The 16745-nt window shown below is 48.1% G+C and overlaps 1 protein-coding gene across 1 annotated transcript in view; it reads left to right on the top strand.

Annotated features, from left to right (window-relative positions):
* The window catches only part of plcb1 (phospholipase C beta 1), a 641072-nt gene that overhangs the window by 4347 nt on the left and 619980 nt on the right, over positions 1–16745 (top strand). Inside the window, exon 2 of the mRNA XM_078405993.1 lies at positions 8129–8206. Within this exon, the coding sequence (XP_078262119.1) occupies positions 8129–8206 (78 nt within the window). The remainder of the gene's footprint in view (positions 1–8128; positions 8207–16745) is intronic.

Here is a 16745-nt window from a genome sequence, read left to right on the forward strand (position 1 = left end):
GCGTGTAAGGGTTGGTGTTTATTTTAGCCTGTGTGTGTGTGCGTGTGCTTCAGGTTTATTGCCGTGTGCAAGTGTGGTGAGGTGGAGGTGCAATGAAAATCTTGCTTGCAGCAACATTACACACACACACACACACACACACACACACATATAACACTAATTATTTTACACTACAATTCTTTCAACACTAATTTTCTTTCGGTGAAAAGAAAAGCCTGCAAACAAAAAAGACGTTAGTGCGAGGGTAAATGATCCATGGTTGTGCAAGGAGTAGTGTGTAGTGTTCCATTGTCGCAGTGAGATTAGTGTTGTGTGGATCAGTTGCGCATTGATTTCTCTAACTTCAGTTAACCCTTGCGTCCCCACTCTCCCCCACCCGAGTCGCAGTACTAGTTTCACTGTCCTCCTGTTGAGTTTCACTGCCTGTATAGCTCGTTATCACCTACCCAGCAGCCAACAATGGACCATTGTGGGCTCCAGCTCTCCTTGATCACCGTTACTTTTCTGCTTATCTTTCGTCCATTCCTTCCAGATCACCGCCTATATTTCTCGTTTCCCCTCTCCCCTGACTCTCAGCCTGAGGAAGGCTTCCGGAGCCGAAACGTCACCCATTGCTTCCCTCCAGAGAAGCTGCCCGCCCCGCTGAGTTACTCTGGCTTTTTGTGTCTGCCTTCGGTTTTAAACCAGCATCTGCAGTTCCTTCCTGCACAAGAATTTGATAGTCGCTTAATGCACTGTTTGCATTGAGTCCCATTTTCAATGGTCATTGTGTATTGTGGGCAGGAGTCCAATAACTGGTGTGTGTGTGTGTGTGTGTGTGAGCGTGTGTGCGCGTGCGTGTGTGTGCGCGTGTGTGTGCGAGTGTGTGTGTGTCTGTGTGTGTGTGTGTGTGTGTGTGAGTGTGCATGTGTGTGTGTGTGTGTGTGTGTGTGAGTGTGCGTGTGTGTGTGTGTGTGCGCGTGCGTGTGTGTGCGCTGTGCGTGTGTGCGCGTGTGTGTGTGAGTGTGTGTGTGTCTGTGTGTGCGTCTGTGTGTGTGTCTGTGTGTGTGAGTGTGCATGTGTGTGTGTGTGTGCGCGCGCATGTGTGTGTGTACAAACTGTCCAATGTTGGGTGTATATTTCGGCCTAATTACTGGGTGTCTTTCGAATAAGCAGTGTGGACTTAAGCTTGTGACTCCCACATGTCGTATGTGCATATACTTGAGTCCCTGTGTTATTTGGGCAACGTGAAACAGGCGGTCACAAATAAAATTATGAGAGGCATAGATAAGATAAACAATCAGAACCTTTATCTCAGGCTACAACTGGGTTTGCACAAGCTGTTTGGCTTAGAGATACAGCGCAGAAACAGGCCCTTCAGCCCACCGAGTCCGCGCCGACCTGCGATCCCCGCACACGCTAACACTATCCTACACAACACTGGGGACAATTATGATTTTACCGGAGCCAATTAACCTACAAACCTGAGATAGACGCAAAATGCTGGAGTAACCCAGCGGGGCAGGGCAGGGCAGGCAGCATCTCTGGACAGCAATCTAGTCCTACTGTGTTTAAATATCTGACTATCTTAGAGCAACGTATAAGATTATTAAGGGGTTGGACACGTTAGAGGCAGGAAACATGTTCCCAATGTTGGGGGAGTCCAGAACAAGGGGCCACAGTTTAAGCATAAGGGGTAGGCCATTTAGAACGGGCAAATAGTCGACTTCAAATCTGTACGGAGTTTGTACGTTCTCCCCGTGACCTGCGTGGGTTCACTCCAGAGACATAAAGGCTTGTAGGTTAATTGGCTTTGGTAAAATTGTACATTATCCCCAGTGCCTGTAGGATAGTGCTAGTGTACGGGGATCGCGGGTCGGCGCGGACTCGGAGGGCCAAATGGCCTGTTTCCACATCATATCTCTTAACTACACTGAACTAAACATGTGTACGAGAAAAACTGCAGATGCTGGGTTAAAATCGAAGGTAGACGCAAAATGCTGGAGTAACTCAGCGGGTCAGGCAGCATCTCGGGAGAGAAGGAACGGGTGGCGTTTCGAGGCGAGACCCTTCTTCAGTTTGGAGAACGTACAAACTCCGCACAGACAGCACCCGTAGTCAGGATCGAACCCGGGTCTCTGGTGCCGTGAGGTAGCAACTCTACCGCTGCGCCACCTTAATGTCTCAATTTACCATTTAGAGACAATTAAAACAAAAAAGATTGAAATCTAGTTCTACTGTATTTAAATATCTGACGATCTAAGAGCACGCCAGCACAAAGCTTATCTTCCAAACTAGATTATCACTGATTTCCTTTTCACTCCTTTGTATTATTTTCTTTGTTGCTCCTAAATGGCGTTCATTAACTAATGTTCCAAGAAGTGTGGATTGAGGTTGTGGTGAAACCAGGTCCAAATCAATTTAAAACCTAGGACAGCAGTAGAGTTGCTGCCTCACAGCGCCAGAGACCCGGGTTCGATCCCGACTACGGGCGCTGTCTGTACGGAGTTTGTACGTTCTCCCCGTGACCTGCGTGGGTTTTCTCCGAGATCATTGGTTCACTCCCACACTCCAAAGACGTACAGGTTTGTAGGCGAATTGGCTTGGTGTAAATATTAAATTGTCCCTAGTGCGTGTAGGACAATATTAGTGTGTGTGGGGATCGCTGGTCGGTGCGGACTCGGTGGGCCGAAGGGCCTGTTTCTGCGCTGTATCTCCAAACTAAACTTCATCAACCTGCGAAGCATGCCTCCTCCGTTATTGTTGTTGCTTAACTAACGTAATAATTGTTATTCATATTTAATGTGAATTCCCAATGTTGCGGGAGTCCAGAACAAGGGGCCACAGTTTAAGAATAAGTGGTAGGCCATTTAGAACTGAGATGAGGGAAAAACTTTTTCAGTCAGAGAGTTGTGAATCTGTGGAATTCTCTGCCTCTGAAGGCAGTGGAGGCCAATTCTCTGAATGCATTCAAGAGAGAGCTAGGTAGAGCTCTTAAGGATAGCGGAGTCAGGGGGTATGGGGAGAAGGCAGGAACGGGGTACCGATTGTGTATGATCAGCCATGATCACATTGAATGGCGGTGCTGGCTCGAAGGGCCGAATGGCCGCCTCCTGCCTCTATTGTCTATTCATATTTAATATGAATATTATTTGCCATTTGCCAACGTTACTTTCAAGACTTTTTGAGAGTCAAGAGTGCTTTGTTGCCTTTGCAGTAACAAAGGAACGATGAGATTCTTACCTACGGCAGCAAAACAGGTCTTTGAACGTAGCACTCACGGATAAACTCATTTAAAAAAATCAATACATTAAAAATATTAGCTCAAAAATCTTGAAGTCCCCAGAACTGCCCAGACAGTTCATCGTTCACTCGGCTATTTCGATGCATAATAATGAATAGCACGTTATCAATGCCTCTGCCTTACTGCGTTGAATTTTTGGAGAAGATAATTTTTAAGCCACGTACAAATCAGGCATCCGAACCATCCCACTAACACCTGGGCTGTTACCTCAATAGGTGGAGATGATGTATTGAAGAGAGGGTTAGATTGAGCTGTTAGGGCTAACGGAATTGTGGGATATGGGGAGAAGGCAGGAACGGGGTGCTGATTCTGGATGATCAGCCGCGATAGAAACATAGAAAATAGGTGCAGGAGTAGGCCATTCGGCCCTTCGAGCCTGCACCGCCATTCAATATGATCATGGCTGATCATCCAGCTCAGTAACCTGTACCTGCCTTCTCTCCATACCCCCTGATCCCTTTAGCCACAAGGGCCACATCTAACTCCCTCTTAAATATAGCCAATGAACTGGCCTCAACTACCTTCTGTGGCAGAGAATTCCACAGACTCACCACTTTCTGTGTGAAGAAATGTTTTCTCATCTCGGTCCTAAAAGACTTCCCCCTTATCCTTAACCTGGTTCTGGACTTCCCCAACATCGGGAACAATCTTCCCGCATCTAGCCTCTCCAACCCCTTAAGAATTTTATATGTTTCAATAAGATCCCCCCTCAGTCTTCTAAATTCCAGCGAGTACAAGCCTAGTCTATCCAGTCTTTCTTCATATGAAAGTCCTGCCATCCCAGGGATCAATCCGGTGAACCTTCTCTGTACTCCCTCTAAGGCTAGAATGTCTTTCCTCAGATTAGGAGACCAAAACTGTCCACATAGTGATCATATTGAATGGCGTTGCTGGCTCCGAAGGGCCGAATGACCTACCCCTACACCTATTTTCTCTGTTTACCACCTCTTGTGGTGTTGATTAGCCTGATGGTTGTTGGGAAGAAGCTGTTCCTGAACCTGGACGTTCCAGTTTTCAGGCTCCTGTACCTTCTTCCCGATGGCAGGGGTGAAATGAGAGCGTGGCCAGGGTGGGTGTGGGTCTCTGACGATGCTGGCTGCCTTTTTTGGAGGCAGCGACTCCTGTAGATCCCTTCGATGGTGGGGAGGTCAGTGCCCGTGATGGACCGGGCAGTGTTGACCGCTTTTTGCAGTCTTATAGACAATAGACAATAGGTGCAGGAGGAGGCCATTCAGCCCTTCGAGCCAGCACCGCCATTCAATGCGATCATGGCTGATCACTCTCAATCAGTACCCAGTTCCTGCCTTCTCCCCATACCCCCTCACTCCGCTATCCTTAAGAGCTCTATCCAGCTCTCTCTTGAAAGCATCCAACGAACTGGCCTCCACTGCCTTCTGAGGCAGAGAATTCCACACCTTCACCACTCTCTGACTGAAAAAGTTCTTCCTCATCTCCGTTCTAAATGGCCTACCCCTTATTCTTAAACTGTGGCCCCTTGTTCTGGACTCCCCCAACATTGGGAACATGTTTCCTGCCTCTAATGTGTCCAATCCCCTAATTATCTTATATGTTTCAATAAGATCCCCCCTCATCCTTCTAAATTCCAGTGTATACAAGCCTAATTGCTCCAGCCTTTCAACATATGACAGTCCCGCCATTCCGGGAATTAACCTAGTGAACCTACGCTGCACGCCCTCAATAGCAAGAATATCCTTCCTCAAATTTGGAGACCAAAACTGCACACAGTACTCCAGGTGCGGTCTCACCAGGGCCCGGTACAACTGTAGAAGGACCTCTTTGCTCCTATACTCAACTCCTCTTGTTATGAAGGCCAACATTCCATTGGCTTTCTTCACTGCCTGCTGTACCTGCATGCTTCCTTTCAGTGACTGATGCACTAGGACACCCAGATCTCGTTGAACATCCCTTCCTGGGCGTTCAAGTTGCCGAACTAGGCCGTGACGCAACCAGTCAATATGCCTTCTGCCGAACACCTGTAGACGGTCAAGGCAGCATTCATTGACGTACACAAGATCATCAACCTTCGAAGGAAGCAGAGTCATAGATGGGCTTTCTTTGCGATTTACTTCAGTTTAGTTTATTGTCACGTGTACCGAGGTACAGTGAAAAGCTTCTTTGTTGCGTGCCAACCAGTCAGCGGAAAGACAGCACATTATTACAGTCGAGCCGTCCGCAGTGTACAGATAGATCCACAATAAAGGGAATAACGTGAATAATGTTTAGTGCAAGACCAATTCCGAATAAAGATTATGTAGGTTAATTGGCTGGGTAAATGTAAAAATTGTCCCTAGTGGGTGTAGGATAGTGTTAGTGTACGGGGATCGCTGGGCGGCACGGACTTGGTGGGCCGAAAAGGCCTGTTTCCGGCTGTATATATATGATATGATATGATATGATATTATGTGTGATAGGGGTAGTATTAGGCCCATCGAGTCTACTCCACCATTCAATCATGGCTGATCTATCTGTCCCTCCGAACCCCATTCTCCTGCCTTCCCCCCACAACCCCTGACACCCGCACTAATCAAGAATCTATCTATCCCAACCTTAAATATATCCTCTGACTTGGCCTCCACAGCCTTCTGTGGCAAAGAATTCCACAAATTCGCCACCCTCTGACTAAAGAAATTCCTCCTCATCTCCTTCCGAAAAGAACGTCCTTTAATTCTGAGGCTATGACCTCTAATCCTAGACTCTCCCACTAAGGATAGTCTGAGGGTCTTCAATGAGGAGGATAGTCACTCAGGACTGTTCCCTTGTTGCTGGTGGAATGGTTCAGTGGCCTGATTTATACGGGTTAAGAATTATTTTCACTAGAAATTCAACGCACTAAGATGGAGACACTGATAATGTGCTATTCACGAAAATGCATCGAGAAAGCCGGCAGCTTGACTTTATGTTGAGCTTTTACCACAGTAAAATGTGCTATTGAGGTTCACTAGGTTAATTCCCGGAATGGCGGGACTGTCGTATGTTGAAAGACTGGAGCGACTAGGCTTGTATACACTGGAATTTAGAAGGATAAGAGGGGATCTTATCGAAACATATAAGATTATTAAGGGATTGGACACGTTAGAGGCAGGAAACATGTTCCCAATGTTGGGGGAGTCCAGAACCAGGGACCACAGTTTAAGAATAAGGGGCAGGCTATTTAGAACTTTTTCAGTCAGAGAGTTGTAAATCTGTGGAATTCTCTGCCTCAGAAGGCAGAGGAGGCCAATTCTCTGAATGCATTCAAGAGAGAGCTGGATAGAGCTCTTAAGGATAGCGGAGTCAGGGGGTATGGGGAGAAGGCAGGAACGGGGTACTGATTGAGAATGATCAGCCATGATCACATTGAATGGTGGTGCTGGCTCAAAGGGCTGAATGGCCTCCTCCTGCACCTATTGTCTATTGCCTAGCTGAGTTTAGTTTAGTTCAGAGATACAGCGTGGAAACTGGCCCCTCGGCCCACCGAGTCGGCACCGACCAGCGATCCCAGTACATGAGCACTATCCTATTCACACGAGGGGATAATTACCAATTACACCAAGCCAATTAACCTACAAACCTTTGGAGTGTGGGAGGAAACAGGAAATCCCAGGGAAACCCCACGCAGGTCACGGGGAGAACGTACAAACTCCGTACAGACGGCAGGATGGAACCCGGGTCTCTGGCGCTGTGAGGCAGCAACTCTACCTGTATAAGTGGCTTAATGATTATTATCACCACCAAAGATACAGAGCAGTAAGACAAAGGCCCTGATAACATGCTGTTCGCTATTATTCACCTAAAAACACAAACCGCCAGATTTTATACTGAGTTTTTACTAACGCAAAATGTGCCGAGTTGTTGTACAATTAAACTCTGCAGAAGGGCGGCGCGGTGGCGCAGCGGTAGAGTTTCTGCCTCGCAGCGCCGGAGATCCCAGTTCGATCCCGACTACGGGTGCCGTCTGTGCGGAGTTTGCACGTTCTCCCCGTGACCTGCGTGGGTTTCCTCCGGGTGCTCCAGTTTCAATAGACAATAGACAATAGGTGCAGGAGGAGGCCACTCGGCCCTTCGAGCCAGCACCGCCATTCAATGTGATCATGGCTGATCATTCTCAATCAGTACCCCGTTCCTGCCTTCTCCCCATACCCCCTGACTCCGCTATCCTTAAGAGCTCTATCTAGCTCTCTCTTGAATGCATTCAGAGAATTGGCCTCCACTGCCTTCTGAGGCAGAGAATTCCACAGATTCACAACTCTCTGACTGAAAATGTTTTTCCTCATCTCCGTTCTAAATGGCCTACCCCTTATACTTAAACCGTGGCCACTGGTTCTGGACTCCCCCAACAGTGGGAACATGTTTCCTGCCTCTAACGTGTCCAACCCCTTAATAATCGGATACGTTTCGATATCGATTATAAGATCCCCTCTCATCCTTCTAAATTCCAGTGTATACAAGCCTAGTCGCTCCCACACTTCAAAGACGTGCGGGTTTGTCACCTAATTGGCTTCAGCAAAATTTGTAAATTGTCCTCGGTGCATGTAGGATAGCGTTGGTGTGCGGGGTGATGGCTGGTCGGCGCGGACCCGGTGGGCCGAAGGGCCTGTTTCCGTGCTGGATCTCTAAGCTCCAAAGTCTTGGATGAACATGTGACATGCCTGTAGAAATTTCCATCCAGTGGTAACTTGTGTTATTCATTAACACCTTTTTTTAAAGATTAAGCAGTCACAGCAAGTGAAAAGAGAACGACTCACTCTCTCTCTTTCTCTCTCTCTCTCTTTCTCTCTCTCTCTCTCTCTCTCTCTCTCTCTCTCTCTCTCTCTCTCTCTCTCTCTCTCTCTGCCCCATTGCCAGGACTCCACATCTGTGACTCCCATTACCTTGAAAGTAGACCCAGTTGGATTGTTCCTCTACTGGACTGATCAAAACAAGGTAAGAACACAATCCAAATTTTTTGCCCAGAATTTGGAACAGACAATCAGTGCCCCGTTAGCTGATGGATATGTGGCAGGTACAGCCACTAATTGATTACATAGAAACATAGGTGCAGCAGGAGGCCATTCGGAGGCCAGCACCACCATTCATTGTGATCATGGCAGATCGTCCACAATCAGTAACCCGTGCCTGCCTTCTCCCCATATCCCTTGATTCCACTAGCCCCTAGAGCTCTATCTAACTCTCTCTTAAATCCATCCAGTGTTTTGGCCTCCACTGCACTCTGTGGCAGAGAATTCCACAAATTCACAACTCTCTGGGTGAAAAAGTTCCTTCTCGCCTCAGTTTTAAATGGCCTCCCCTTTATTCGTAGACTGTGTCCCCTGGTTCTGGACTCCCCCAATATTGGGAACATTTTTCCTGCATCTAGTTTGTCCAGTCCTTTTGTAATTTTATATGTCTCTATAAGATCCCCTCTCATCCTTCTAAACTCCAGTGAATACAAGCCATTTCCAATGGATTTATCATGGATTTAGTGCTCCTTACACTATAACGTTTCCAGACCTGTGTACAAAATCATGAGAAGAATAGATCAGGTAGATGCATGGAGTCTCTTCAACTAGGACTTTAGGCTGGGACTCTATTCCTTGGAGCGCAGGAGGATGAGGGGTGATCTTATAAAGGTGTATACGATCATGAGAGAAATAGATCGGGTAGACGCACAGAGTCTCTTGCCCAGAGTAGGGGAATTGAGTATCCAGAGGACATAGGTTGAAGGTGAGGGGGGAAAGATTTAACAGGAACCTGAGGGGTAACTTTTTCACACAAAGTGCGGTGGGTGTATGGAACGAGCTGCCGGAGGAGGTAGTTGAGGCAGGGACTATCGCAATGTTTAAGAAACATTTAGACAGGTACATGGATAGGACAGGTTTAGAAGGATTTGGGCCAAATGCAGGCAGGTGGGACTAGTGTAGATGGAACGTTGGCCGGTGTGGGCAAGTTGGGCCGAAGGGCCTGTTTCCACATTGAACGACTCTCTGACCAAGAATTTTCATGTGATAGTTCTTTAGACTTTAGAGATACAGCGTGGAAACAGGCCCTTCGGACCGCTGAGTCCGCGCCGATCAGCGATCCCACCGTACATTAGCACTATCCTACACACTGGGGAGAATTTTTTTTTTTAACCAAAGCCAATTAACCTACAAACCTGCACGTCTTTGGAATGTGGGAGGAAACCGGAGCACCCGGAGAAAACCCACGCAGGTCACTGGGAGAACGTGGAACAGACAGCATCCGCGGTCAGGATCGAACCCGGATCTCTGATGCTGTTAGGCAGCAATTCTACCGCTGCGCCACCGTGCCTCCCCCATTTAAAGGGGGTTCCCTCACCGTTAAAGGAGAACCCTCCTTTCCCCACAACAGGCGGCGAGAGCCGTTGGCTCACCGTGACAAAGACCCAGGTTCAATCCTCACCTTGGGTGTCGTCTGTGCAGAGTTTCGCCCGTTCCCGCGACCGCGTGGGTTTCCTCCGGGTGCTCCGGTTTTCCCCCACCTCCCAAAGACGTGCGGGTTTGCAGTCAATTGGCTCTCCGTAAATGTGTCGTGGGATAACTAGTGCGAGCGAGCGGGGGATCGCTGGGCGGCGCGGACTCGGTGGGCCGAAGGGCCTGTTTCCACGCTGTATCTCCAAACTAAACTGAAACTAAGCGATAAGACGAACCCGGCTTATGTCTACGGTACTTCCCACTTGAAAGGATTTGAGTACAGGAGCAAAGAAGTCCTTCTGCAGTTGTATAGGGCCCTGGTGAGACCACATCTGGAGTACCGTGTGCAGTTTTGGTCTCCTAATTTGAGGAAGGATATTCTTGCTATTGAGGCAGTTCAGCGTAGGTAGGTTCACGAGGTTAATCCCTGAGATGGCGGGACTGTCATATGAGGAAAGATTGGAAAGACTGGGCTTGTATTCACTGGAGTTTAGAAGGATGAGAGGGGATCTTATAGAGACTTATGAAATCATAAAAGGACTGGACAACTGAGATATAGGAAAAATGTTCCCAATGTTGGGTGAGTCCAGAACCAGGGGGCCACAGTCTAAGAATAAAGGGGAGGCCATTTAAAACTGAGGTGAGAAGAAACTTTTTCACCCAAAGAGTTGTGAATTTGTGGAATTCTCTGCCACAGAGGGCAGTGGGGGCCAATTCACTGGATGGATTTAAAAGAGAGTTAGATAGAGCTCAAGGGGCTAGTGGAATCAAGGGATATGGGGAGAAGGCAGGCACGGGTTACTGATTGTGGATGATCAGCCATGATCGCAATGAATGGCGGTGCTGGCTCGAAGGGCCAAACGGCCTCCTCCTGCACCTGTTTTCTATGTTGCCATGTGTTTCTAAACGTCTGCTTAAATATCGTGCGGCCAGAGATTTAATTGGCCAGCGAATGGCTGTGAGAAGTCTTTTGAGCGTTGTGTTATTTGAAGCACCGAAATAGAAGTGACCTGTAACTTTGATAATCCCGGAGAGCAAATAAATACAGGGGGCAGCTGAGAAACGACCAGAGCTATAAATGGTCACTTTTCAACCATTTGGATCGCTTTGAGACATGTTATAATTGGCGCGGAAGAAAGTGATTTCTGTTTTGCATTCGCAAGGAAGCATGTTGAGGACATGCAGCTTAATGTTCACATCATTCCTTGAAAGAGGAGAGGCGAGTGTTTGTTTCCACAAAGTCGGGGTGGCTAAGTTTCGACCGAGGGCTATGCTTTGAAATTCGACCGATATATATATATATATATGTTTTAATTCTCTCATCATGTTGCTGAATATCAGCAACGTATCATCACTGTTTTATCTCGAAATTCCTGTCTTTAAAAAAAAAATTGGTTTTCGCCCCGAGCTGTCTTTTTTGTTGTTCTCTGGCAAGTTTCGCTCAAGAAGAATTAAATGTCTTTTCGGGGGTGGGGGGGGGGGGGGAGAGTAAAACTTTGATTGCAGATTGCCGTTTTAAAAACGGACGCAGAGCGCAAAGCTTTCAGCTATCTCGAGACCTCTGTGAAATGCAAATTGTGTTCAGCTGGTTCTATTTTTACCCTCCCAAATTCCTGCCCCTGTAGTCAAAGACATTTCGGGTCTCGTGGGAGGCTCGGGCTAAGTTTCACGGATGTCCTCGGGCCTGTGGTTGAAAGCAGCCACTTAGCTGAGGAGCTGCCCGGTATTTTGCTTGGAATTCCGACAGAGGGTGGTTGCCTTGCGAAATACGCTCGTCAAAGAAATCGATTGATTCATTGATTCATTGATCAATCGAAGTCTTCGACCGGCTTAGTTGAATTCTTCCAGTGTTAATCTTTGAAGGACCAAGGGTAAATAAACTAACGATCACACGGAGTAGTCAGTTCAGTTCAGTTCAGTTCAGTTTAGAGATACAGAGGGGAAAGAGGCCCTTCGGCCCACCGAGTCCGCTCTGACCAGCGATCCCCGCACACTAACACTATCCCACACACACACACACACACACACACACTCCGGACTCCGCGGGTCACGGGGAGAACGTACAGACTCCGTACGGACAGCGCCCGCAGTCGGGATCGAACCCGGGTCTCTGGCGCTGCAAGGCAGCAACTCTACCGCTGCGCCACCGTGATATTTGAGTAATCTCCAGAAACTGTGCTCCTGAGATGAAATCGTGTCCGTCGCAGTATTGGAAACAACACCTGGGGTATTATATTGATTTTTTTTAGAATTAGATTTTTTTTTTAGATTTAGAGATACAGCGCGGAAACAGGCCCTTCGGCCCACCGAGTCCGCGCCGCCCAGCGATCCCCGCACACTAACACTATCCTACACACACTAGGGACAATTTTTACATTTACCTAGTCAATTAACCTACATACCTGTACGTCTTTGGAGTGTGGGAGGAAACTGAAGATCTCGGAGAAAACCCATGCAGGTCACGGGGAGAACGTACAAACTCCGTACGGACGGCGCCCTTAGTCAGGATCGAACCCGAGTCTCCGGCGACAGACAGGGTGTTGGGGGAGTCCAGAACAAGGGGCCACAGTTTAAGAATAAGGGGAAGGCCATTTAGAACTGAGATGAGGAAAAACGTTTTTCAGTCAGAGAGTTCTAAATCTGTGGAATTCTCTGCCTCAGAAGGCAGTGGAGGCCAATTCTCTGCATGCATTCAAGAGAGAGCTAGATAGAGCTCTTAAGGCTAGCGGAGTCAGGGGGTATGGGGAGAAGGCTGGAACGGGGTACTGATTGAGAATGATCAGCCATGATCACATTAAATGGCGGTGCTGGCTCGAAGGGCCGAATGGCCTACTCCTGCACCTATTGTCTATTGTCTATTGATGTTCCTTTAGAAAAGAGATGAGGAGGAATATCTTTAGTCAGAGGGCGGTGAATCTGTGGAATTCATTGCCACAGACGGCGGTGGAGGTCAAATCATTGAATATTATTAAGGCGGAGATTGGCGGATTGTTGATTAGTGCGGGTGTCAGGGGTTATGGGGGGAAGGTAGGAGAATGGTTGAATGGCAGTAGACTTGTTGGACCGAATAGCCTAATTGTGCTTGTATCACATGATAATGTTGGAAGCTGTCAGGTGAATCCATAGAGAGGGTTTTGACTGTGTAGCCGAGGTGCAGCCTTTGTAATTTTTATAAACTTCTATAAAGTCTCTCCTCAACCTCTGACGTTCCAGAGAAGACAACAGATCACATAGAAACATAGAAACATAGAAAATAGGTGCAGGAGTAGGCCATTCGGCCCTTCGAGCCTGCACCGCCATTCAATATGATCATGGCTGATCATCCAGCTTAGTAACCTGTACCTGCCTTCTCTCCATACCCCCTGATCCCTTTAGCCACAAGGGCCACATCTAACTCCCTCTTAAATATAGCCAATGAACTGGCCTCAACTACCTTCTGTGGCAGAGAATTCCACAGACTCACCACTCTCTGTGTGAAGAAATGTTTTCTTATCTCGGTCCTAATAGACTTCCCCCTTATCCTTAAACTGTGACCCCTGGTTCTGGACTCCCCCAACATCGGGAGCAATCTTCCCGCATCTAGCCTGTCCAACCCCTTAAGAATTTTATATGTTTCTATAAGATCCCCCCTCAGTCTTCTAAATTCCAGCGAGTACAAGCCGAGTCTATCCAGTCTTTCTTCATATGAAAGTCCTGCCATCCCAGGGATCAATCTGGTGAACCTTCTCTGTACTCCCTCTATGGCTAGAATGTCTTTCCTCAGATGAGGAGACCATTGTGGCTGTCCCTGGGTATCAGGCCACTCCTAGGGTCAGTCCCCTCGGTAGTTGACGGACAGGCTACGGGGGTTTATACTCGGGCTGTTTGTGGGGTAGTGTTTCGTCCCTGCGGTGGAACCCGTTGTGAGTGGACCGGAATAAAGAACTTTCTAAACCTGCCTGGCGCCTGGCCTTTTTCTGGCCTCGTCCAGGCCACACCACTGGTGACCCCGACGTTCATCACGGGTCGTGACGGACCGCAGCGACGAACAACCCGGTCCCGCCGACCTCGATGCCGTCGCGCCAAAACCTCCAAGCGAAGAGCCTGATGTCTGGTTGTCTGGTTTCACCAGGCAGAGTCACAGGCCACCACAACATGAACAGCATTAACAATAATCAAAGACGAGCACAAAATGCTGGAGTAACTCAGGTCGGGAGCCACGACCGACCGCCCCGGCGTCTTCGCCCGCCCCGGATCGCGGGGCTCGGGTCGACCCGCCGCGGACCTTTCACCGTCCGGCGCGGCCTGGAACGTGGCAATTACAACAGCCTGACCGCGGGAGAAGACGGCAGGGGAAGATAAAAGACATTCTGGCCTTCCATCACAGTGAGGAGGTGACTGGAGGAGACTCACTGTGATGGATGTTTCTTTTTGTTTTTGTTTTGTGTTGGTTTGTGATTGTGCGTGTTATTGTTTATTTTTATTGCTCTTATTGCTGGACTGTGGGCGACCTTTCATTTCACTGCACATCTTGCATGTGTATGTGACAAATAAACTTGACTTGACTTGAGGGTCAGGCAGCATCTCAGGAGAAAATGGATAGGTGGAGACCCTTCTGTAGTCAGTGTGGTCATTTGCACTTTGGTTTCTAATTTGGCCCCTGTGCCACTCCTGATCAAGTAACCCTTGCTCTCCCACTCTCTCTCAATCCCCTCTCCCTTCCCAGTTCTCCCACCGGTCTTCCCGTCTCCGACTACATTCTATCTCTGCCCTGACATCAGGCTGAAGAAGGGTCTCGACCCGAAACGTCACCCATCCCTTCTCTCCAGAGATGCTGCCTGTCCCGTTGAGTTACTCCAGCATTTTGTGCCTATCTCAATTATTTCAGAAGGCAGCATAATCAAGGATGAATCGCAACCCTCTTCTCCCCTCTCCCATCGGGCAAAAGGTACAGAAGTGTGAAAACGCACACCTCCAGATTCAGGGGCAGTTTCTTCCCAGCTGTTATCAGGCAGCTGAACCATCCAACCACAACATAGAAACATAGAAACATAGAAAATAGGTGCAGGAGTAGGCCATTCGTCCCTTCGAGCCTGTACGCACCGCCATTCAATATGATCATGGCTGATCATCCAACTCAGTATCCTGTACCTGCCTTCTCTCCAAACCCCCTGATCCCTTTAGCCACAAGGGCCACATCTAACTCCCTCTTAAATAGAGCCAATGAACTGGCCTCAACTACCTTCTGTGGCAGAGAATTCCATAGATTCACCACTCTCTGTGTGAAAAAAAACGTTCTCATCTCGGCCCTAAAAGACTTCCCCCTTATCCTTAAACTGTGACCCCTTGTTCTGGACTTCCCCAACATCGGGAACAATCTTCCTGCATCTAGCCTGTCCAACCCCTTAAGAATTTTGTAAGTTTCTATAAGATCCCCCCTCAATCTTCTAAATTCCAGCGAGCGCAAGTCGAGTCTATCCAGTCCAGAGAGCAGTCCTGAACTACTATCTGCCTCAGTCATTAGTGACCCTCGGACTATCCTTGATCGGCCTTTGCTGGCTTAACCTAGTACTAAACGTTATTACCTTGTCGTGTATCTGTGTACTGTCGATCGGAACCATGCATTGTCTTTCCGCTGACTGGTTGGCACGCAACAAAAGCTTTTCACTGTACCTCGCTCGGTAACACGAGGCAATAAACAAAACTGCAACTCTGACCAGTAATTTAGCATGTTTAAATCACCTCTATGTTGAACAGCATCTCGATGTAGGGTGTTCTCATGTGTAGGAAAGAAGTGCAGATGCTGGTTTAAACCAAAGGAAGACACAAAAAACTGGGACAGGCAGCATCTCTGGAGAGAAGGAATGGGTGGCGTTTCGGGGTCGAGACCCTTCTTCAGTGGGCTTCTGTTTGGATGTGTAGATTAAAGCTTTAATGGGAGATGGGAAATATAATGCGTAAGAAAATAACTGCAGATGCTGGTACAAATCGAAGGTATTCATTCACAAAATGCTGGAGTAACTCAGCAGGTCAGGCACCATCTCAGGAGAGAAGGAATGGGCGACGTTGCGGGTCGAGACCCTTCTTCAGACTGATGCGGGAAATATAATTATCATTTCTGTTAATGTGTGAGTATCTCCCTTGACACTTTAGCTGTGGATAATTCTGTCTGGGGACCTGTCCATTAATAAACAGAGAAGAATGCCCTTTGCAAGCTGCCAGGTCCATTCGATTCAAAATGGGATATTCATCAATAATATAAAGTATAAGGTCAGGCTGCTGTGACAGTTCCGCTATTTTGTTGTCCAGCAGTGCTCTGTGGGAGGCGATCAGTTATCAGATTTGATGTCTTTGGCTTTGGTTGCAAATCAGGCATAGAAATTGTCTCGGTTCCAAAGTTCCATCGCTGGGCATGACGTTTGGGAGCCATCTGGATTGTAAAAGGACGTCTCTCGACTCCAGTTCACCAACTCTCGTAGAGACATACAGCGCGGAAACAGGCCCTTGGGCCCAACTTGCCAACTTGCCAGCCAACACACCCCATCCACAATAGTCCCACATTTGGCCCATCTATATACTAAAACTCTCGTTTGTTTGTTTGTTTGTTTGTTTGTTTGTTCCTGAACTACAGCCAAAACGGTCCACGATAGCGCGACAATTTTAGGCCCACCTTACTCACCGTTGTCCCTTTGGTGCTAATGGAAGAAGTTTCATTGAAATCGGTGTTATATTTTTTAAGCTATTCACATTTTAAAGTTTGAATCTATCTCCTAGGGAGGGAGGGGTTGGAGGTAGGAGGGAGGATAAGGGGGGGTTGAGGGGGATGGAGTGTGGATGGAGAGGGGGAGGGAGGGGAGAGGGGGAGGGGAGGGGGGGGGAATGGGGTTGAGGGGGGGGAGGAGAGGGTGCTGCACCAATGCAGGAGAGGTTTGGGCCCAACGCGTCCACTTGGTCTCGTATCCCTCTAAACCTGTCCTATCCATGTACAGCATCTCTCCAAATGTTTCTTAAAGGTTGTGATAATACCTGCCTCAAACTACCTCCACTGGAAGCTCGTTCCAAACACCCTCCAC

Source organism: Rhinoraja longicauda, chromosome 9 (assembly GCF_053455715.1).
Source record: "Rhinoraja longicauda isolate Sanriku21f chromosome 9, sRhiLon1.1, whole genome shotgun sequence".
NCBI classification, from domain to species: Eukaryota; Metazoa; Chordata; class Chondrichthyes; order Rajiformes; family Arhynchobatidae; genus Rhinoraja; species Rhinoraja longicauda.